Source organism: Gossypium hirsutum, chromosome A03 (genome assembly GCF_007990345.1).
Source record: "Gossypium hirsutum isolate 1008001.06 chromosome A03, Gossypium_hirsutum_v2.1, whole genome shotgun sequence".
Lineage (NCBI taxonomy): Eukaryota > Viridiplantae > Streptophyta > Magnoliopsida > Malvales > Malvaceae > Gossypium > Gossypium hirsutum.
In genome coordinates this window covers 16,675,405-16,697,554 of record NC_053426.1, presented here as the reverse complement: position 1 = coordinate 16,697,554, position 22,150 = coordinate 16,675,405, and the positions used below count along the sequence as shown (strand labels likewise).

The 22,150-nt window shown below is 33.1% G+C and overlaps 3 protein-coding genes across 4 annotated transcripts; 1 reads left to right on the top strand and 2 right to left on the bottom strand.

Moving 5' to 3' along the window:
- Positions 1 to 4,666: 4,666 nt before the first annotated feature.
- On the bottom strand, positions 4,667 to 9,269 carry LOC107886154 (mediator of RNA polymerase II transcription subunit 4). The gene is made up of 8 exons (XM_041099499.1): positions 9,091 to 9,269; positions 8,758 to 9,008; positions 7,189 to 7,301; positions 6,830 to 6,891; positions 6,547 to 6,649; positions 6,324 to 6,400; positions 6,174 to 6,235; positions 4,667 to 6,082 (listed from the first exon to the last, which is right to left on the bottom strand). Exons 3-8 carry the CDS (start codon positions 7,267 to 7,269, stop codon positions 4,992 to 4,994), a joined length of 1,476 nt encoding a protein of 491 aa, XP_040955433.1. The 5' UTR covers positions 7,270 to 7,301; positions 8,758 to 9,008; positions 9,091 to 9,269; the 3' UTR covers positions 4,667 to 4,991.
- Positions 9,270 to 11,330: 2,061 nt separating this feature from the next.
- Positions 11,331 to 13,234, bottom strand: LOC107886155 (adenosylhomocysteinase 1). Its single transcript, XM_041099497.1, has 2 exons — positions 12,427 to 13,234; positions 11,331 to 12,336 (listed from the first exon to the last, which is right to left on the bottom strand). Exons 1-2 carry the CDS (start codon positions 13,135 to 13,137, stop codon positions 11,845 to 11,847), a joined length of 1,203 nt encoding a protein of 400 aa, XP_040955431.1. The 5' UTR covers positions 13,138 to 13,234; the 3' UTR covers positions 11,331 to 11,844.
- A 1,987-nt stretch (positions 13,235 to 15,221) lies between these two features.
- On the top strand, positions 15,222 to 21,878 carry LOC107886156 (probable Ufm1-specific protease). 2 transcript variants are annotated; one of them, XM_016810000.2, is made up of 13 exons: positions 15,222 to 15,591; positions 15,689 to 16,045; positions 16,868 to 17,136; positions 17,301 to 17,388; positions 17,514 to 17,689; positions 18,935 to 19,025; positions 19,560 to 19,682; positions 19,801 to 19,848; positions 19,962 to 20,038; positions 20,461 to 20,549; positions 20,804 to 20,915; positions 21,166 to 21,268; positions 21,425 to 21,878. In XM_016810000.2, exons 1-13 carry the CDS (start codon positions 15,417 to 15,419, stop codon positions 21,652 to 21,654), a joined length of 1,938 nt encoding a protein of 645 aa, XP_016665489.2. In that variant the 5' UTR covers positions 15,222 to 15,416; the 3' UTR covers positions 21,655 to 21,878. The 2 variants fall into 2 exon arrangements, with proteins under 2 accessions (XP_016665489.2, XP_016665488.2); XM_016809999.2 differs by having other exon boundaries at positions 15,254 to 15,591; positions 19,798 to 19,848.
- Positions 21,879 to 22,150: the final 272 nt, after the last annotated feature.

Below are 22,150 nucleotides of genomic sequence, written 5' to 3'. Positions count from 1 at the left end.
TATATCTAACTCTTGTAGGAAACTTCACCCACCATACATTGTAAATAATAACAACATTTACTTCCAATACCCACTCATCTTTAATAACCACCCATTATAAAAAAAGTAGTTAAATTGGTTCCTTTTGTTTCAACCCCAAGATTGTCCTTTTTGTTTTTTTACTATGCTCTTTCAGCAAGAAATCAAACCAAACACCCTCCCATGTTCTCCTGAGATTACATGTAATGACAAAAAGGGGCATGGAACAGCTTTTGCTTTTGGATTGAGAAATTTGTTAAAATCTTGGACAACACCACCTATCTTTTTCTTTATTAATAATCTGCACCAATAGATTTCCCAAGTCTCGGGTAACTTCATATCCTAATCTCCCACATGCACCTTGGATCACCCTTTTTAGTGGGATCCAATTTTATTTTTTCTTTTAGATTTTTCTCTTAACAATATTTAAATTTTAATTCTCTCTAAAAATGTAATTAACTTTACCACTACCCTTGATTGAAAGACTAATTTACTATTTTTTATAATAAAATGAGAATCTCACATGTAAACCTTAAAAAAATGGATCCATTCTTAATTGGAATTTACCGTTTGATTTTATTTCAGTATGTTTAGAGTACTTTTTAGCTAAATCGTATCGTATCAATCCGTTTGAATTGTAAAGAACAGAACGATTGGAGCATCACTAGAACAACACACTAGACATCGGTTTCTCCACTAGAGCCTTATGCTCCGGCCAAATGTTCCAACATCTCATTTATTTTTCCTCCATTTTACTTTTTTTTTGTCTCTTTCTTCATTTTACCTTCTGTTTCAATAATTTTGTATTTTCAATTATAAGATAATGTTATTAATTTAAAATAATAAACATTTTCCCCATTATTTTATAACAAACTAATATACCTTATTATCAAAAGAAATTTTAATTTACCTTTCCTTCAATTAACTACTTTTACATTATTTATTTTAATTTTTAAATTTTAATTATTTTGATTTAAAAATATTAAAAAATTCCATTTTATATAATAAAATACCAAAAGATACATTTTAATATTTTATTAAATGAATTTACAAATTCACATATTTTTAATAATTTCATAAAAGTAAAATAATTTAAAAAACTTCTATTATATATTATTTTTAATCTAATGTCCTTAATAGTCAATTTTTTATTCTCACTTCACTGCTACAGCTGCGTTTAAATCTAAACATACACTACAGTATCCAATCTCACCATTACATTAATTAATTTTATTATCAAATAAATTAATCTTCTTACAAAAATTAATGTAATTAAATTTCTATTAAATTCGAAAATCAACAACTAAAAATTCAATTAGAATTGGAATTTGGAAAGATATATAAAGCGATCCCATCAGTCAAGAGATGGTGTGGAACTGAGCATGTGGCAGACATAATAGTGTTTTGGGAAGGCGACTATTGCCTTTCAAGACCATCCATCTTTAGCTTTACCTTTAGACTGCGGCAACTAAATCAAGATGGTTGAATTTTGTTTTAGGGAAGGATATTCAACATTCCTCGTAAGACTGTCCAGCCAATATGATTCATTAACTTTACCACCGGTAGCCGCCCGCCACCATCAACCTTAACACCGCCCAATTTTATATATATATCTATCCACTACCATACAACGCCATATAAATGTGTCATATTCTTTCGAATTAAAAATATATAATTCGATTTCGGAGTTTTAGTTGGATTGATTTTTATAACTCAAATAATTTTAATGATAAATTAGTGTAAATATTCCTTTGATTCTTGTCGATTTAAAAATGAGAAAATTAATCAATCTAAAAAAAAATCATAAAAATTAAGTTCAAAAAATTTCAAAATATTTATAAAAAATTTCCATTTTTTTTAAAAAAGATGTATAAAAGATTAAAAATCGAGAAATTTATAAGAGTAATATAAAAGGTGTTAAATTATAATACAAATTAATAAAAAAAACTAAAATAATACATTTGAGGCCAACAATTAAATTACCAAATCAAGTTCATCATATTAAAATATGTTATTTTTTCTCTCATTTTGCTTTGAAAGATTTTTCAAATATATATAGTTTCAAATTTATGTACTTTAGTTTGGAATTAGTCGTATTGTCAATAAGATTTTAATTTGACATTTTTAAATTTTTTAAATTTCACTCGACTCAACTTTACTCAATTTTCATTTCGTTTGACTCAAATCGAATTAAATTAAGATAATTAAACTAGACTCGTTAATTCGACAAGTTAAAAAAAATTACTTAATTCGATCAAACACTAATAGAAAGCGTTTGCTATTGAAGAAAGCCCTAAATCCCATATAAATTGTGTAATGGAGTTAGGTTTACATCGCTTTCAACCCCTAAGGTTTTTTGTTTTTATAAAATGATGAGCCCAGTAGTTTGATATTAGTATTGACAGTGGGATACTAACAATGTGCCATTAGAACAATAACACATTGCAATGGAGAGGAGAGGAGTTTTGACGGTGTTGGCCTTATTCCTATGAGACACCTTCTGTGGAGTTATCCTAAGATCCAGTGGGCCAAAACAAACAATACTTTGCAAGACTATATTAACGGTGGAAGTTAGTCTTAGTAGATAGCTAGCTACAACTCATTCAATACTCAAATTTGTAATTTAATTTTTTAATATTAGTAAAAATTCATAATAAAAAATTAACTCAAATATTAAAATATTCAAATTAGACCTTATACGATAGCTTCCTATATATTTTTTATAACAATTAAGTTATACAAGTTATTAAAGTTGATTATGGCATTATGTAAGGTGTGGAGAGCCATTGAGAATAAATAAAAGCCAAAGTGAAAGAAACTCATAAACATTGGGATGAATTTTGGAATTATGCCTAAAAATACTTTATTGCAAATCAACCCCAAATTTCTTTCTTTCTTTTTTTCTCTTTTGCTTTACAAATTTATGTTTTTTTGGATTAACCAGCTGAACTAGACATTTTTCAAATCCTGTCATCGATACCTCTCTTCTCTTTCTAGTTTAGAACTATTTTTTAAAAAGTGCTTTTAAACGGTTTGATTTAAGATTTAAATGTTTAAAATTGTCAAAAAAATACTTTTAAGAAATAAATTGTCTATTTTAGACTTGATATAATAAAGTAAAAAAAACACACACACACATTTAAATACAGTCTAAATTTGTTATATTATGATATTTCAACAAAATATAAAAAATAATTTATTGTAACTCATTATTAATATTTTAATATATAAAATAAAAAATTTAAATCTTTTAAGTAATTAATATTAATTATTTGTAAAACTCAATTTAAATATATAAACTATTTTAAATATTAAAATAAAACCATTATAAATTTAAATATATAATTTATTTATCTGAAATAAATTTCAATAGAATAATTTTATATCCCATATAAATATTACATAAAATAATAAATAAAGATTAAAAATGTCATTTGACATAAAAATAAAAATAAAAAACCCATTTTTTCCAAACATAAAGCTAGAAAAAAAAGTGCTTGTATTTCAATTCACAAAAACACGTCTAACTCCAAAAGTTATCTATAATTCTAAAAATATTTTTGACTAAACAATGTTAAACAAAGCTTGAAATCTTTTATTTATTTTTTTAATTTTCGCAACTTTTTGAATTCATAATTCTTGATTTTTAATTAGCTCAAAACAATTCTTAAAATTACCAGTTTAATGAATCAATCAACTAATCTAATTCGATTCTAACTCAACTCATACAACCCTTATATTGACCCGCATGTCTTATTATTTGATACACAATTCTTTTATTCTACAATCAAAATTAAAAATTATCTTATATTGATAATATATTATTATAGGATATTAATTTTTAGTAATTTGATTCCTAATGAGATATTATAAGATACTATCTCTTAACAATTTGATTCCTAATAAGATATTATAAGATATTATTATAAAATATTATCCTTTAACAATTTGATTCCTACTTCATTAATATATATATGTATAATTACCCTTCACGTCTATCAACCCTATTCTTGTCATATATCCTGTTTATTTGATTTTCATTTTTTAAATGGATAATTATCTTATATATTATCACTAAAGTAAAAAGACTCCACAATCAAGATTGAGTTGATGTCAATTGTTTTTAAATATAATAAAATAATTAAAAAAAAAAACACTTAACATCATCTTATATTTGCTTCTGGATGGATAGAATAATTACTTTTTTTAAATATTATTTTTTTAAGGAAAATATTTGATATACAACCATTGAAATTTAAAAATTCCACAAGGAATTGGTGTGTGTATACATGTGTATATATGTATATAAAATAAACTACGAAGTGTGGCCTAATTTTTTTCTTTTTTTTTCTTTTTTTGGGGTTAATGCTCAAATATTGAGAAGATACCATCTTTTGTATTAATAAATGTACGTTAAATGAAACAAGAGAAAAAGCAAAAGGAATTTCGATAAAATATGCCCCTAGTCAAATGAGCTTAACTTGGAAGGGTCTAAAACTAGTACAAAACCTTGCTTAGGGTAGTGAAGAATCAATCAATCATGTTCAAGTACATATTTTACTACTACACCAGGTGCAAATGCAAATCCCCATATAATTTTAAGTAACTTCACACACAGTTTCCTTCAATGAAAGAATGATCATCTCTATCATGCAATTACCAAGTTATGGCAACTTTCATATATTTATGTATACCTCTTTTTTCAAATCGCATACCAATAATACAGTGACACTTCTAGCAGTTTAAAATATACCACTAATTAGTTCCTCTAGTGAGAAATCAATGAATTCCTAATGAAGAATAATGCTTCAAAGAATCCATTATCTATCTCTTTACCAGGACACTGAATGTTAGTGTCAAGAAACGATAGCAAAGAGGTAAATGATTGAAACTCGAGTTCAATTTCGTTTCTCAACATAAGAGTTATAAGTTGCAAGTACACTTACTTCCAAGACTTTCAGACCCCCAGTTCATCAATCTTCATCATCAGAGCTTCCATCATCACTACTATAATCACTGCTATCATCATCTGGATCAAGAATGTCGAGCTCAACATGTCGCACCTGAATTGGCTCAGGTGGCTTATGCAAACCTGGAGGTGGAACAGGCCGCATGTTCGGCCCTTCCATCCTAGGTATAGACAAGGAGTCCAATGGAGGTAGTGGCACTGGGTCCCCAGGCTTCCATCCTGGTGGTGGCACTGGCAAGTTGGCTGGCAACTCCACAGGCATATTGGGTTTCCAGCCTGCTGGAACTGTAAAATTTGGTGGAAGCAAGCCCTGAAGGGCAGCCAAATTAGCCAGCGGATTGGTATCTGCAGGCTGTGCAGGCGGTGGCTCAATGATAGCTTCGACAGTTTTCTCCTTAGTCTCGGCTGTCTTAGGTAAACCAACATCGAGATCAGCAAAGTTATAAAGCTGAGAAGCACGCATCTGCTCCTCCTGTGGTGCAGGGGGGAGCGCCCCACGAAGCGGTGCTTGTCCGGCGCCAAACTCAGGAGGTGCAAAAGTAGTGTAACTAATCCGATGTGCATACGACAAAATATCTGACAAATTCAAACGAGATGCAACTGTAGTGGTACAAGAATCACCATCAGCAGCAGCAGCATCCTTCACACCATTATCCTCCAATTTCAACCTTTTCGGCTTCCGATAACTGGAATAATCATCAACTAGAACATCGAGAACCTGCTCTGCCTCCTTAAGTTTATTAGCAAAAGCAACGACTGCACCATCTTTAAACCTAATTTCCTTGGCAATCTTCTGCTTAGCATCTTGAAGGTCCAGGATTTCTTGGAGCTGGCCTACCGCTTCGAAGAGCTGGGTTTGGAGGGAAGCAAACAACGAGATGACTTCTTTAGTGGAAGTAGGGGTGGATTCAAGTGGAGGAGGAGGCATTGATTGCATCTGTGAAGAAAGGAAAGAAGGCAGAGACCCACGAAAAGCCGAAACCCAAATGGCTCGATTCGGGGAAACTTCAAAGAGCTTAGAAGCTAAGGATGCCATTTGGAGGAGTAGGGATTGAGCTCGAGGGCTGAGATCACCAACAAAAGTGTTGTGATGACCTGAATGCCAAAGTAGAAATAGCATAAGTTGCTGATGAAATACATAGATATAATACAACTGGGTAGAACCCATGGGTGCACATCTATGAACCTGATGTATCCTCCCTCTGGCTGCTAGCATATGCCCAATTAACTTTAATAGGTTGCCCAAATCTGCAAAAAATGCCATATGTTAAAAGTATAGGACAAGGGAAAAGGCAAACATAAGTCCATTCTACTAAGAGTTCATATTATTACTTACAGCTGCCTTCCATTAAGAGTAACAATAGCAAGGGCAGCTGATCTGCGATCAACGTAGTCCACAAAACCATAGGTTGCCTGCGTTAAAAGCAAATAACAATAAGCCCATTCTATTAGAAATGATACAAGCAAGAACCAAGAACCCCCCAAAAATGCAAATAACAAGTTGATGAAACCCTGAATATCAAATTAAAACTGGGAAAACAAAGCATCAAAAAGATGACCTTATCTTTCTTAACAAGTTTGCATCCTTCAATAGGACCAGTACTCAAGAAAACTTCTTGCAGAAAGGGTTCCGTGACCTGGGGGTGAATATTTGCTACGTATCTGCAGAATTAAGATTAAGTAAATGATAAAAAATTAACCATGAAACAGGACATAAACAGAAAAATTAAGACTAAGATTTTTTTACTACATATACATGCAAAAGCTTCACCAAAAGATACATTATGAATTAATGGCCAAAGGTGATAATTTTTTTAAAAGAATGAACTAAGCAAAACTCACACACTACGGCAATTAGATGCATCAAAGCCAGGAGGAAGATTTCCACTCGAGATAGGCTCTATCTGCACATTTTAAATTAAAAAAAATTAAAGGTAAAAAAAGGACAGTTTTTTCAATAAAATTTAGTTTTTTAGTATCAAGCAAATTTTCTATTTTGCTCGTATAATTTCCACAGAAACCAGAAAATCATCTGAGGAAAAAAAGCTCCAAATATTTCACTAATTAATACTAGCAAGCAAACAAATTGGAAGACGAAATATATGAATTTAACAACCCTAAGTGGAATGAGAAAGGAATGAACTTCAATAATAGAAACTGGCAACCTCAATTGAAGGAGAAACACAGAGAAGTAAAAGAACCTGAGGACTACCCATGAGACTGGGATTTGGGTACACCTGTTGCACCAGAGCATGTTGCTGCTTTAGCCTTTGCTGTTGCATCTTCTTTCAGTTTAATCAATAATGTGAAGATACTGCCAAAAGGTCTAGGGTTAGGATTGCTGGAGAAATCGAAAAAGAAGATGACCATGAGGAGACAAAAGGAAAATAAACAAAATTAAACCCAAAAAAAAAAAAGAAAAAAGAGAAAAAATTTACAAAAGTAAAAAGGAAACCAATGAATCCCTCGAAAGGGATCACTAAAATATTATGAGTTGAAACTTGAAAGGAGAAGATAAAAGAAGACTGAGCAAAGACATGGAGCTCTCTTGATTTTATAGTACCTTTTTTTAATTGGGTTTAGCCCAACCCGACCCGTATTAAAATTTAGCTTTAGTTGCTTACTAAATTACATTAGTTGATAGTTGGAAATGGATGGTAACAAGCAATAATTGAAAAAAGAAGAAGAAAGAAACACCTTGAAAATAAAGAGGAAAAAAAGAAACAAATGATGTTAGAGATGGTGGGTCATAATTGAAGGTACTAAAAAGGAAAAGGAACCAGCAATCTCAAATTTTTTCCACATAAAGAAACAAAATCAAACATTTATAATCTTAAATGCCCAAATTGAAAGTGCAAAAAAAGAATTAAAACCAAATGTAATAAAAGATCAAAAAAACAATTATCAGTTCTTATTTGAAAATACAACTTGCTTATTATCCTTCTCCTATAGCTCGACTATCTTCCTTCGACATTGTGTCCTTCGGGTTCTTTTTAATGCTAACAATCAATCTAGCTGACATAGTTTGGTATAAGGGTAAATAATGAGTCTTAAGAACTAGGATCAATCCCATTCTGACCCTTGACAATTACCCATTTTTCTAAAAATTTAAATAACGTGTAAATTAGTATGAATCTCCAACACCCTACATCAATGGAAAAAAAAAAAGTTCATAGCTTTCTAATCCATGGATTACTCCTATTCTAGGGCTAAATAGTTAACTCCAGTAAAGTTGAAGAACCTTAAATAACTGGGAATCCAAGCTTTTGAGACACTTCAACACTGAATTCAAAACTTAAAATCCATGTATCTCTCATTCAAAGAATAGACCAAAGAAACAATCTTTAACAATGAATCCAATATAACATTAAACATTAAAAAAACAAAACGAAGCATTAAGTGATTGAAGAACGAAAAGAACTCACCGATTAATCAATAAAGTAAAGAAGCAAAAAGCCAAAAAGGAAATTTGATTTACTGACAGCTTCGAGGACAAGTAGGATCGAATATAGAAGAGATTGAAAAATAAATAGTTTCTCTTGAATTGTAGGGACTAGGTTTCTATTGTATTGTCTCATGAACCGTGTTCGAGCGGTTTTTTCCGGGTTATGGGCCTTTTTTAGTTTTTCTATTAAAGGGTGATCTGCAAAAAAGTGCCTAACTGCCTATGGAACGATGATGGTGGTGACCGGAGGAAAATTTGGTGGTATTTTCTTTGTTACTGTTAGGGATTTAGAAAAAAAAACCGTCTATAGAAGCCATGGAGATACCTGGAATTGGATGAGATTGACAGGCCGCACAGCGGGACGGCGACGTCTGAAGGCTGGAAAGGAGAAGGCGATGGCACTGGTGAACTCCGGCAACAGAGGAAGCAGCAGCTTGGCCGGAACGAAGACAGTGTCTTGATGGAAGAACGAGCGGGACAACGCAACGGTGATGGGCGCCGGCTACAGAGGAAGCGGGAGATGGAGTAGAGACTGCTATCGACGGGCAGCGGCACTTAGGGATTTTCTTTTAGGAACTGATTTGGGAAAAAGGGGAGGAGAGGTCACTGGTCAGTAAAATTAAAAAAAAATTAGGGCCGGGCCCGAAAAAAATCTTACCCGATACGGTGGAGAGTGGCGGTTCTGGAAACGGTGAGAGCCATGGTTAGCGTTTAGGGTTGGGCGGTGGAGAGAATCTGGGGAAACTGCTACAAAGAAGAAGGAAATGTAGGAGCCTTGTCTCAACTTTAACGTTGCTGTTAACAATTTTTAACAAATTCAAATCTTGTAATAAATATCCAGCGGTGGTGCAATTTTATTTTATATATTAAGGAAATGAAATACTTTTTGTTAATAAACTTCATTCCTACTTTAAAATTTTTAAATTAATAATCCGTTTGGACGGGAGATGAGATTGACTCGACTTAAGATTAAATGAGATTAATTATTGTAAGTATTATATTAGTTAAATTAAAATTATTGATTTTAAATTTAAATTGAATTATAATAATGATATGAGAATGTAAAATGATTATTATTGACATTAAATTAAAATGTATATATAATAAATGACTAAAAAATTATTTTAAATTATATTTAAATTAAATATAAAATATATTTATATTTATATTTATGCTAAACTATAATTTTAATTTGTAATTTATATTAAAAATATTTATATATATTAAATAACATATATTAAAATTATAACATAATATCTTCAGTGTTGTTTGATTAAATAAAAAAAAGTTGAAATTTTAACTATTGAATTTAAATTATAAAATTATTTCATATATTATTTAAAATTAATTATTGAATATAATTTCATTGTTTAATAAATATATATTCACATTTTATCCTTAATTTTTAAACATTTCACCTTCTTCTAAATAAAATCGAATTTTAATAAAATAATATATTATTAAAATAAATAAAATTAATTAAATGAAAATGCTGATAAATAAATCTTTTTTCTTATTATTTTCTTAATTTTTTTATAAAAAAAAATTCTATCAGTTGATTTAATTTTTTTCATAGTCAATCAAATAAGGCTTACATTAAAATTTGAGTTATAGAGCATTTTAGACTTAAAATGATACTAATTGATCTAAAGGAGCACTAAATTCATTATTATAAATTTAAAAATCCTTTGTAGTTTTACAAATATTAACTTATGATACAAAAAATCATATGTTAATACTATCGGTTGCAATTTACGCATTATGCAATTTGTCATATTTGTTGACATATTTTGATTGAAAATTGTATTTAATGTCTTACAACTCTTCAAATATGTTAAACAACAATAAATGAGATTATGATTGATAAATGATTGGTGAGGATAACAGACCAAACAATGATACTTCGCAAAGATTCTAATGTGGTTCGATTATCATATTTAAAGATAAGTGAGGGACCTCACAATGGTCCTCATGGAAGGGAAGTCATTACAGCTTTCAAAAATAGTGAAGGTAACATTCTGAGCACAGGGGCGACCCCGTTAGTTGGACCATTACAAAGATGATACATCTTTGATACCTGCATATGTAGTTTATCCTTCAAAAGTGGAAGGAAGAGACTATGAATGCCAGATTCTTTCATTCAATAGCCCGATTATCAACCAAACTGTTTCCCTAGAGCATTGAGGGCTAAGAAGAAGGCGCATTTGTCTCACAGTGCTAAAATGATTTCACCAAGTAACCAAGAAGAAAACAAACTTGTTTTATCTATTCCCAGGCTGTCATCTTTCGCGAACCCCCTCTGCTCCAATGACTCCTATGCATTTTACTGCTCTGAGAAGGATAGGTAAGAATGTATGTAGAAATGCTCTTGTTTCATTTTCGAAATATGCATGATGGTGTTTAGGTGAATATCATTACATATTTCATCACCTACACTGTCCTTCCATATATGAGTGCTGAAAACACAACACAAATGGATGTCTTGTGTTTTAGTCTCTATAAGTTCCTATTTGTTACTTGTCTCAAACATATAAAAGCGAAAACTATAAGCTTGCTTGGAAGTTTCTTTCTGACACTCTAATCTATATCCTCAACCGTTTATAGTCTAATCCATGAATACTGCAGGCTTGGCAGCTGACTCAAGAACCATTGGTGGATTGGGTTCTTCCTTGTTCCACAGCCAAGTAGCTTCTTGCCCTATGTGGCATTTGCAGCAAGTTTGTAGAGGACTCTTGGAAGCTTCAAAATATTAAATGTCTATTGTCTTGCACATTTTTGCAAGTATATAGATATATTAGAACAAAATGTTGATCATACATGTAAGTAGAGAGCATGGACAGTACAGAGTCGTTATATAAAGCAAAAGCAATTAATGTCGGATGTGTCATGCCATATTGATGAAGTTCGAAACCCACTTTTATTTATCATTTAACATTCATAAAGTGGGATGAATTGATCTTGTTGAACAGTTTGATAGGGATTAATACCAAACGCAAACTGATTATAATCCCAAAATTGACATAAAAGAGGCTGCATTTTGGATACCTTTCAAGGAAACATGAAAAGATACAACAGAGTACGCAATAGGAAAACCTCCTTCAACATCACCCATAACTATGGTTCGTGCCAGTACATCTATGGTTCTAGTACCTGTAATGAGGAGGTTTATAAGGACCTTCAACAGGGACACTGATGTATGCAGCTTGGTCAGGAGTGAGCTTAGTAAGTTTAGCTCCAAGCTTCCCAAGATGAAGTGACGCAACCATCTCATCCAAGTGCTTGGGCAAAACATAGACTTTCTTCTCATACTTGCCACTTCCCCTCTCCTTCCACAGCTCGAGCTGAGCAATCACTTGGTTTGTGAACGAGCAAGACATCACAAAACTTGGATGCCCGGTTGCGCACCCCAAATTCATAAGTCGTCCTTCCGCAAGCACAATGATACCCCTATTAGTCTCCGGGAAGATCCACCGATCAGTTTGAGGCTTGATAGTGATCCGCTTAATACCTGGGTAAGTCTCAAGACCAAGCATATCAATCTCATTATCGAAATGACCTTATCGAAATGACCGATGTTGCACACAACCGCATTGTTCTTCATCTGCTTCATATGACTAACCATAATAATATCCTTATTTCCAGTGGTAGTCACAAAAATGTCCGCTTCGGCAACCATGTCTTCTAATGTCAAAACCGGAATACCTTCCATTAAAGCCTGAAGAGCACAAATGGGATCGATTTCGGTCACAATCACACGAGCTCCGGCTGCCTTAAGAGCAGCGGCACAACCCTTGCCAACGTCTCCATAACCACAAACAACAGCAATTTTTCCAGCAATCATTACATCAGTAGCTCTCATAAGACCATCAGGCAGTGAATGTCGACATCCATACAAGTTATCAAACTGCATTTAACACAAAACCAAAACTTTCTTAAGCCTAAAAACACATAATTCAATCAAAACAAATACTAATTACAACCAATAAATCCTTACCTTGCTCTTTGTAACAGAATCATTGACATTAATGGCGGGGAATAAAAGGGTCCCATTAGCTTGCATTTGATATAATCTTTTAACACCAGTGGTAGTTTCCTCTGAAACGCCAACCAATCTGTCCTTCATCCTTGTATACCTTTTGGGGTCAATTAATAATCCTTCTTTGATAATACTCAAAACGATTTGAAACTCGGCGTTTTCAGTCTCATTCGGATTCGGCAACTTGCCGCTCCTCTCATACTCTTCCTCCGCCTTAACCCCTTCGTGGATCAAAAGCGTGGCGTCTCCACCATCGTCGACTATCAAATCAGGTCCGCCACCGGGGCCCCAGTCGAGAGCTTTCTCTGTGCACCACCAATATTCTTCGAGGGTCTCTCCTTTCCAGGCAAAGACGGCGGCGGAGTCACGAGCAATGGCAGAGGCGGCGTGGTCTTGCGTGGAGAAGATGTTGCAGGAGCACCAGCGGACTTCAGCGCCAAGGGCGGTTAAGGTCTCAATGAGGACGGCGGTTTGGATTGTCATGTGGAGGGAACCGGTGATGCGAGCTTCTTTGAGGGGTTGGGTTGGACCGAACTCAGCGCGACAAGCCATAAGTCCAGGCATTTCGACCTCAGCCAGCTCGATTTCCAGGCGGCCAAAGTCGGCTTGGGCAATGTCCTTAACTTTGAACTCGCGGCCAGTGGCGGTTCTGGAAACAATGAGAGCCATGGTTAGCGTTTAGGGTTGGGGCGGTGGAGAGAATCTAGGGACACTGCTGTTAAGAAAAAGGAAATGTAGGAGCCTTGTCCCAACTTTAACGTTGCCTTTAACAATTGTTAACAAATTCAAATCTTGTAATAAATATCCAGCCGCCCATTTAACCTATACATTAAGGAAATGAAAATATTCCATTTTGATGAATTTTAAAATTTTTGTTTGATAATATATTTTGGAGATATTATCTTGATTTTTAGTATTTTTAGATAGATTTAATTTTTTTCTAGGAATAAAAATTTAATTTGTAATCCTTCTATTGAAAAAGGATAAAGATAACGTAGAATCACAATATTACAATCTCTTCTCAATATTTTGATGAAATGTCAAAGGAGCACTAGATTTATTATTATAAATTTAAATATCTTTTGTAATTTTACTATATGATATAAAAAATCATATGTTAATATTATTGATTGCGTTATTAATTGAAAGTCTGTATTATGCAAATTGTCACATTTGTTAACATATATTGATTGAAAATTATGTTTAATGTCTTATAATTCTTTAAGCATGCTAAACAACACTAAACGATATTATGATTTGTAAGGATAACATATCTAGCAAAGATACTTTCCAATGGTCCTAATGTGGTTCAATTATCATATTTAAAGAGATCTTGTTTCCATAAATATCAATTTTAGAAGATCTCTTCTTATTCTTACTTATCTAAAGATCAATTTGAGCACATTTTAAGTGGTATATTTTGATCACATTACCAAGTTAATTACAAGTCTACAATACCTATTTAAAACATATTTGTTTTATTGCATTAGACACGAGCTACATAGAGCTCTTATGTTGTTCATTAAAGGAACTTGTTTTAGTGCAATTACATTGTAAACAAATTGTTTATGTTAAATTTGTACCTAAGCTTTCAAGGGGGAAGTTTTAGTAGAGAGAGTGATCTTAGATAATGCATAGGAGTGAAGTTATAATTCGGTGAATGAGTTAAACTTAAATCATATATTGTATTATTGATTGGTAGTGGATTACTTTTGAGAAACGCCCCATAGACATAGGAAAGGGATCCAAACTACATAAAAATACATCCATTTCGTATTTTTTTCTTTTTAAGTTGTTCATTTGGTTGCAACTTAATGCACAATTGACAAATAATTCAAGACTAATAATTGGAACCGAAGTTAGAAAGCTAACGTATTAGCTGAAAGATCATGTTGTTGAATTGCTTAGAGATGGAAGGTAGCTTAATTTATGGCTTCAATTATGCCAATTAAAAAGCTCAAATGAGGGCCTTTGTCAAGTTTTTAGATGAGAAAGTTTGGAAGGTTGTGTTAACTAGTTGGGAGCCTTTTACTAATGTTAGTGGTGTGAAAACTTACAAACCAAAAACAACATGGACTGCAGAAGAAGATAAATTAGCTAATGTAAACCCAAAAGCTCTTAATGTCATATTCAATGGTGTGAATCTTTAGGAATTTAGAAGGATCTCTAAATGTATTACTGCATAAGAAGCTTGGACAATTTTAAAGATTGCACATAAGGGGATTTTCACTATCAAATGTTTCAAACTCCAAATATTAACAATCAAGTTCAAAACTCTTAAAAGTGCTGGAGGAATCTCTCTTTGAATTGTATACTAAATTATATGATATTTCTAACCAATCATTTTCTTTTGGCGAGGAGTATTTGAATGCGAAGATGATGTGCAAAGTGTTAAGGTCTCTCTCCAAATGTTTTGCAATTAAACGGACTATTATATAGAAGGCCAAAGACATTGATACAATGAGGATGGATAAACTTATTTGAGTCTTTGCAGACTTTTGATATTTCATGTTTATAATATTAATGAATTTAAATATCATTTAAATTAACTTATTTTTAAGTCTTAACATCATGTTCAAAATAGACGTTTTAACTTTTTACAATTATTTATTACAAAAACACTAAATACATAAAATCTTAAATTAAACTTCTCAAAAGTAATGATAAATTATTTATTGATAAATTTTGAATATTATAAAAATATTTTATAATTTGTGAAAATAATTAAGGCGGACATCAACTAAATTGATTTTAATCCTATAGTAATGAGACAACTAACCATGAAATGTATTATGGTACCCCGACGGGATGATTAATAAGAGACGAGAGGAGTCTCTTTTGGTCAAGAGAGTCGAAGCGGAATCCATAAATATATCGTGTTTAAAGCCCCGCTTAAACAAGGTGACATCAATTTCTGGAGGGTTTGAAAATTGAATCCATTCTAGTCCATGGAGAAGAACAATAGAAGCATACGAATCGAGTGCCCTAAGCTGTTGATCACCCGAAATGAATCGGATCTCCAATGGTTAATCGGATCCCCATTTTTCCCTCCACTCACTATCATCTCCACCTTCAGATGCATCCATTCCAATTCCTCCGGCCCGGATTTCCCCAAGGAATCAGGTAAGCATCAAAACTCCCTTTTGGAAAAACCTAAACTTCAATTTTAATTTGATTTCTTTTAACCAAAAGTTCCATCATTTGATTCCGACTGGAACAGAGGAAATCAGGACGCTACTCTTGAAAGGATTCGATGTAATTGGAGCGTTAATTGTTGGAAAATCCGATCCCGAAAAGACAGCGGCGAGGGCTGTTGAATCTGCTCGGACATTGAAGAAACTTTTAACTGGAACAACAAAACTGGAAAATGAAGAGACGATCGGAGCTGTTGCTGATCCGGATACCGGGGATATTCGTTTCTTTTTATCGGAGACAGAGAGTTCGACGAGCTTCGAGTTGGTTAATCCTGTTTCGTACGGTGATAATCCTGAGAAATTCGTTTGGGAGAGTGGCTGTTTACTACTCTGCCAGCTTCCAATTAAATTGCCTCTCTGTTATCCTGTAAACAAGCCCTCTGGTAGCCTCTTTTCTTTATCACTTTATCTGAGTTTAGCTTAAATGTGTGCATTTAGTCATTTTTTGTTGTGGTTGAAATTATTAAGTACTACTTCTCTATAATAGTTCAATGCTTGTCGAATCAGCTAAGCCGTTTATGGCAGTTTGAAGTCAAGTGATACGGGTGTTTTGTTTAATGCTGAAAACCTGAAATTGTCAAGTATTCCTTAGGATCGTTGGTAATGGAGTATTGGTGATTTTATAGTTGTTGCTTATGGAAAGAGGGATTTTATTAGAGCAGATAATATTAGCAATGTTTTTGGGGCTAGTTAAGTCCAATTAGAGATGGTGAACTTAGAGGTGACAGTGATTTTTATGTGGAGATTCTGTGTGCTATATACAAAAGCTATGTTGCCTTTGACTTTTCTTTTTTTCTTGAAGTACTGGTGTTTGACATCTATGTCTGACACATTCTAGCATGGTATGAATATGACCCTCCGAATATACGTAAAAACTCAAAATGAAATACACATCTGTGTGGGTCATGTACCTGTATCTGAAAGGCTGAAACACTCAAGTCTAAGTAACATAGCATAAGCATTTATTCATTAAGCTTAGAGGTAACAGCTGTGGTCAGTGAATCAACCCTTAATTTGTAAGGATTTCTCAAGTCTGTTATTCTACCATGTTGGCTGCGGATCTGGACATGAAATTTTTCATGCATAATGCATACGTACTTGTTGGAAATATCTCTGTAATTAATTTCCTTTGAAATTTTATGCTTGAACTTGTTCTATTGTTTTCTCTTAGCATTCTAATGGGACAAGATTCTTAATCACTTCAGATGCGGAGAGTATTTTCTCACGTGCAATTGAAGCAGTTATTGCTAAGTTCAAAGATCCAAATGTTGTGTATCTGGTTGAAGCATCCAATAGAGGTTCTTTAGATGTAGTTCAACCTGTCATTCTTCGTGGTTCAGAATTGGATTTTGATGCAGCTGTAGCAAACATTGAGCTTTTGGATGAAGCTGCTCATAATTCTGAGAAAAAGCTTTTGCAATGTGCACACTTTTGTTTAAAAAGTAAATCTACTTTACAGTTGTTTTCTGCTGAGGTAAAGAAATTAACATAGGAATTATCCCATGTCATACTTTTACTGATAGAGTTGTTATTGTTTTTCTGTTTTTTCTCCTTTTGGTAGCTTGTTTATACTGTGTTCCACTGCATCTATTGCAATGGCTGTTGGTATTAGTTTTTGTGAAATATGTTTCTGCATAGAATGCAGATATAATCCAAATAAGTGTTCTGCTTAATAGATCTGAAAAGTCTCCAAAATGCAGTGCACCTGCTGTAGAATACTTTGCAGGTATTGCTTTCAATTTCACTGAAGTTGCTACTTATGTTTGTTTATCTCATCTAAGCCTGTTTTATACTCACAAGTTCCTAGTCAAGTTCTTTGTCTCGCTCACTAAATGCATTTTCTCTTATCAGCTATGGATGAAACTAGACTTTTGATTGTGGATTTCAAGCTAGAAGTACTCTGTTATGCAGTCCAGGGCATCCTGTTGATGCATGCTATTTCAAAATTAATCATCCCTGGGTTAATTGACCAGTTAATTTCTATGAAGAAAATGAACTTGCCTTATTTGTTAACACAGCATCCAGAGGTAACATTCTACATATCATTAGTAGGGTCTTTATGACTCCATATATCTTCTTCAGAAAGTGATATACATGATATATTCTTTTACCTTGATTCCCACCTTTGTTTTCCTGTTTCTTTCCCATTGAGGTGTTTTCTGCTAGATTGTGAAATTTCGTGTTGTGCATTCTGCCTTCTGGTTGTTCAACTTAGGTAAAGCTGTCCAGTTTCACCATCTTCTTAAAGAATTTACTAACTCACTCAAAATACGTTTCAAATCTATATAATCTATATACTGAACTAAGTTTTTGAAGGTTGAGTGTTAAAAGCCACAGAATTTTAAGCTGAACAGGCTGTGTAACACTCCAGTACAACCGAATGAAATTCCAAGCCACAATTTGCTTTGACACCATATGCATCTGATATAGACTTGTCCATGGGCTGGGCCACCCAAAAAGTGGGAGGGTTTATCAGCCCGAAAAATTGGCTTGAATTTGCAAAAGAAAAAACTGCTGCTGATTTTTACTGTTTTGCCTCTGTTTTTTCATTGTTTTGCTATCATTTCGCTATTATATTTCTACTAGTTTGTTGTTATTATTTGGATATTGTATAACTCTTGTTTTGTTATTAATTTTACTATTATTTTAGAGGTATTTGCTTGCTAAGTTGCACTTACCTTAGTGTTATTTAAGTATATTTTTTTAAATTTTTTTTCATTTGTTAGAAACATTTATTTTAATGTTTTTAGTGTATTTGATGTATTATATTTTTTTATATAAAAAATAATACGGGTCAGGCCTAGGTTTTAGCATTTTTATTTGGGCTAAACTTGGGTAAAATTTTAGACCCATTTTTGGGCTGGGCTGGGGCCTAGAAAATGGGTCTAAAATTTTTACTTGGCCTGGCCTGGCCTGAACCCGGCCCGGCCCATGAAAACCTCTAGAATCTGATACTAGGGAATCTTGATTTATAACATTAGCTTGTTATTTACGTTTAAAATCACTTATTAAGTCCTTATCCTCTATCTAAGAGATACATATTCTCTGTATAGTTCTGGCAATAACACTTTCAGGAAAGCCAGGACATAGTTTCATGCTGACAAGGTTCTTGATTGAGCATTCAATTTATATAATAATTATTAATTAGGCTTACTGAATTTTATTTTTTTATTTTTGTTCCTGAACTCTTTTTTTTTTTTTAATTCTAAAAGATCTTTATTCTTGAATTTGATCTGTTCTGCAAATAAGTTGAAACTAATTGCATTTTGCAGCTGCACCCATATCACTTTTGTCCACCTGGGATAGCACATCCAGTAACTGTTATCTATGAACTTAATTATGGGGAGACTGAAATGAAGCAAGGTACTTGATAAACGTGAACTTTTGTTTCTTTTGAAGTATTCTGTTCTGAGTGGGATAGCAGAATTTTTTTTCCCTCCAGAAACTAATTATTCAAAGGATACAAAGTTCAGTACTATTAAGTATTAACTAGCTCAATTTCTTTCAAAAAAAAAAAAGAAAATAGCTCAACTAGCTCATCTATTATCATTTTTCCTCTTTTTGTCATATCTACAAATAAAGCTACTTCATTGCTTATGCTCAATAAACCAATTCTCTCTTGGGAGGTAAAAATTAGTTTATTCCTATGGGGCATTCTTATAATCTCTGGCAAATATGGGATGTTTGCCTTGAGCTGCTTCCCAACCTTGCGCACGGAGTACTATCTTTGTACCATTAATATAATTTGTTTGTGTATACTTATAGAAGGATTTTGATGAAAAACTAAGCTACTAGTTCATATCATGTCCTGAAGTGATCTTAATAATTTATTGGTAAAGTCCACTCTGATTCTGGACCACATCTTGATTTTGTGTAGTTGTAATTTTTGTTTGGCAGTTGATGCTAGAAGATCCCTACATCTAAGGCTAGGGTTGCCATTTGATCGTCCTCTCTTAAGAATTGCCAATTCCCTGGATTTGTCTATAAAATCCCATTCAAGCAACCGCTCAACAAGAAAAGGTAATTGTTGAAATAAAATATGTAACAGAAATTCAGGCATTTTTTTATCCCACCCTTCCTCTTTCTTTATGTATCTGCTGCCATTAATTATGTCAACTTGTATTTGGGTTAATAGCAGGCTCCTCTTTGCTTAAAGATGTGCATATTGGGATTCCTGGCAGTGGGGGTTAGTAGCTATAATCTCTTTTCTTCTGTTTACCTTTTTCCCTCTCCTCATTGTTAACTTTCTTTTAGAAAAAAAAAAAAAAAAGAGATGATTTTCCCCCCATTTTTCTGCAGTCTCTGGTGGCAGTATTTCTCTAGTTCAAGGTTCTTATGAGTACTATCATTATCTGCAAGATGGCTTTGATGATTCGGTATGGGACTTTCTTCTTTTTAGTATCTTTTATGATTCTCGTATGGTTTAAAATAGTTGCTGTTCTGACAGAGTCATTATGCATCCAAGTCAGTTATCTGTTGGAGACCCATGCTATTAGAGTATAATTCTTACGGAGCAAGGTCATGCATGGTTGTGTGAGCTGAAGTATGATTTCTTTAATGGTTTCTAGATTTTCCAGTGTTGTTAAGAAGTCATGAAGCAAGTTTTCTGGTCAGAAGGCCTGTTTCACAGTCAATTATGAACATTATTATCTGCCTAATCTTCCATTTTTCTTTGCACATTTTAGTTTTTCTCACATCTTCTAGTTTCTTACTATTCTAATGATGCCAATATTTGATTTTGGTTGTGGTCATCATTTGTTCCATGGTTCTTGACAAACTTATAAAGATGTCTTTCTAGGGATGGGGTTGCGCTTACCGCTCTCTTCAGACTATAGTTTCATGGTTCAGGCTCCAACATTATTCATCTGTAGATGTTCCTTCACACAGGTATGAAGTGGGCAGCAAGCTAAGGTTTCTAAAGCTTTTATGATTATTTTGTTTTGATTTTCTCTGGTTGTTCCACTGAACATATTTTGACCTTTTGCCCATTTACATCCGACCAGAAACCAAGATTATATTTTGCAAGGACTGATTATTTACATGTTTGGTCTATTACTCTCTGCTTAAAGAATCCATTGCATGCCTTGCTTATACTTTGAATGCCGATGATATAATATGATTTTGTTTACTTTTTTCCTTAGGGAAATACAACAGTCGCTTGTAGATATTGGTGACAAGGATCCTGCCTTCATTGGTTCACGGGAATGGATCGGTGCAATTGAATTGAGCTTTGTTTTGGATAAACTTTTGGGTGTAAGTATACTGTTATTGTTGCAGAAAATTATGATTGATAGAATGTCACGACACTTGATGAACATTAACTATGAGTAGACGAGATGGAATATTACAGTCAAATCATGTTTGGACTTTGTTAATTATGCTTTAGGGACACGGATACAGAGTGAAATATTATAATGAATTCATGTTAGGTCTTTGTAAATTATGCTTTGGGCACTATTTTTATTCATATATTTAATGTTTGACAAGATGCTTTGTTTAACAGGTTAGTTGCAAAGTCATAAACGTTAGGTCAGGATCTGAGCTTCCTGAAAAATGTCGAGAACTGGCATTGCATTTTGAAACTCAGGGAACACCTATTATGATTGGTAATTAATGAGAATAGCAGTTTCTTTTAATTCATTGCGATCATGTTGCTTGTATTTGTATTTGTATTATGGTTAGGAATCTGTCAACTTACTTGTGTTCTATTAGGGAAATAACATGATTTACGATCACACAGTTTTTAACTTTACCGTATGCAGGTGGTGGTGTTCTTGCATACACCCTTCTAGGAGTGGATTACAATGAAGCAACCGGAGAATGTGCATTTCTAATGCTAGATCCCCACTATACTGGAAGTGATGATGTGAAGAAAATTGTAAATGGGGGATGGTGTGGATGGAAAAAATCAGTTGATAGCAAGGGAAAGAGTTTCTTTTTGCAAGATAAGTTCTACAATCTTCTACTTCCGCAACGGCCTAACAGGGTTTAGTTTTCTGATTTATTTAGGTAAACCAAAAGGAAGTGATTGTGAATTAGCAGCTTCAGAGATGGGAAAATTATGGATTTATTACTAAATGCAAAAGGACCATAAATCCATAATTTTTCAACCCGACTGAGGTTGAAGTTACAGTAGGAATTTTGCATTGCTCAGACCATGAACTATGTCGGATTCTTGTTCTTTGCCATTTGTCTATGTTTTGTAGTTTTCTTTTTTATAGTTTCTGGTAGATAGATAGCTTGTTATTAAAAATTCGGATAAACTACATTAGTAGTCACTTAATTATTTATTTTGGTTAATTAACTAGGAAAAGTTACAAAATAGCTATCTAATTATTCAATTTTTTTTGTCACCAATTGATTAATATAAAAATTGAAACACTTAACAATTCATGATAGTTGGATTACTAAAAAAGATATTGAATAGTTAAGTGATTAATTTGTAGTTTTTCATAATTGGATGATCAAAATGAGAAAAAAAAAAAACA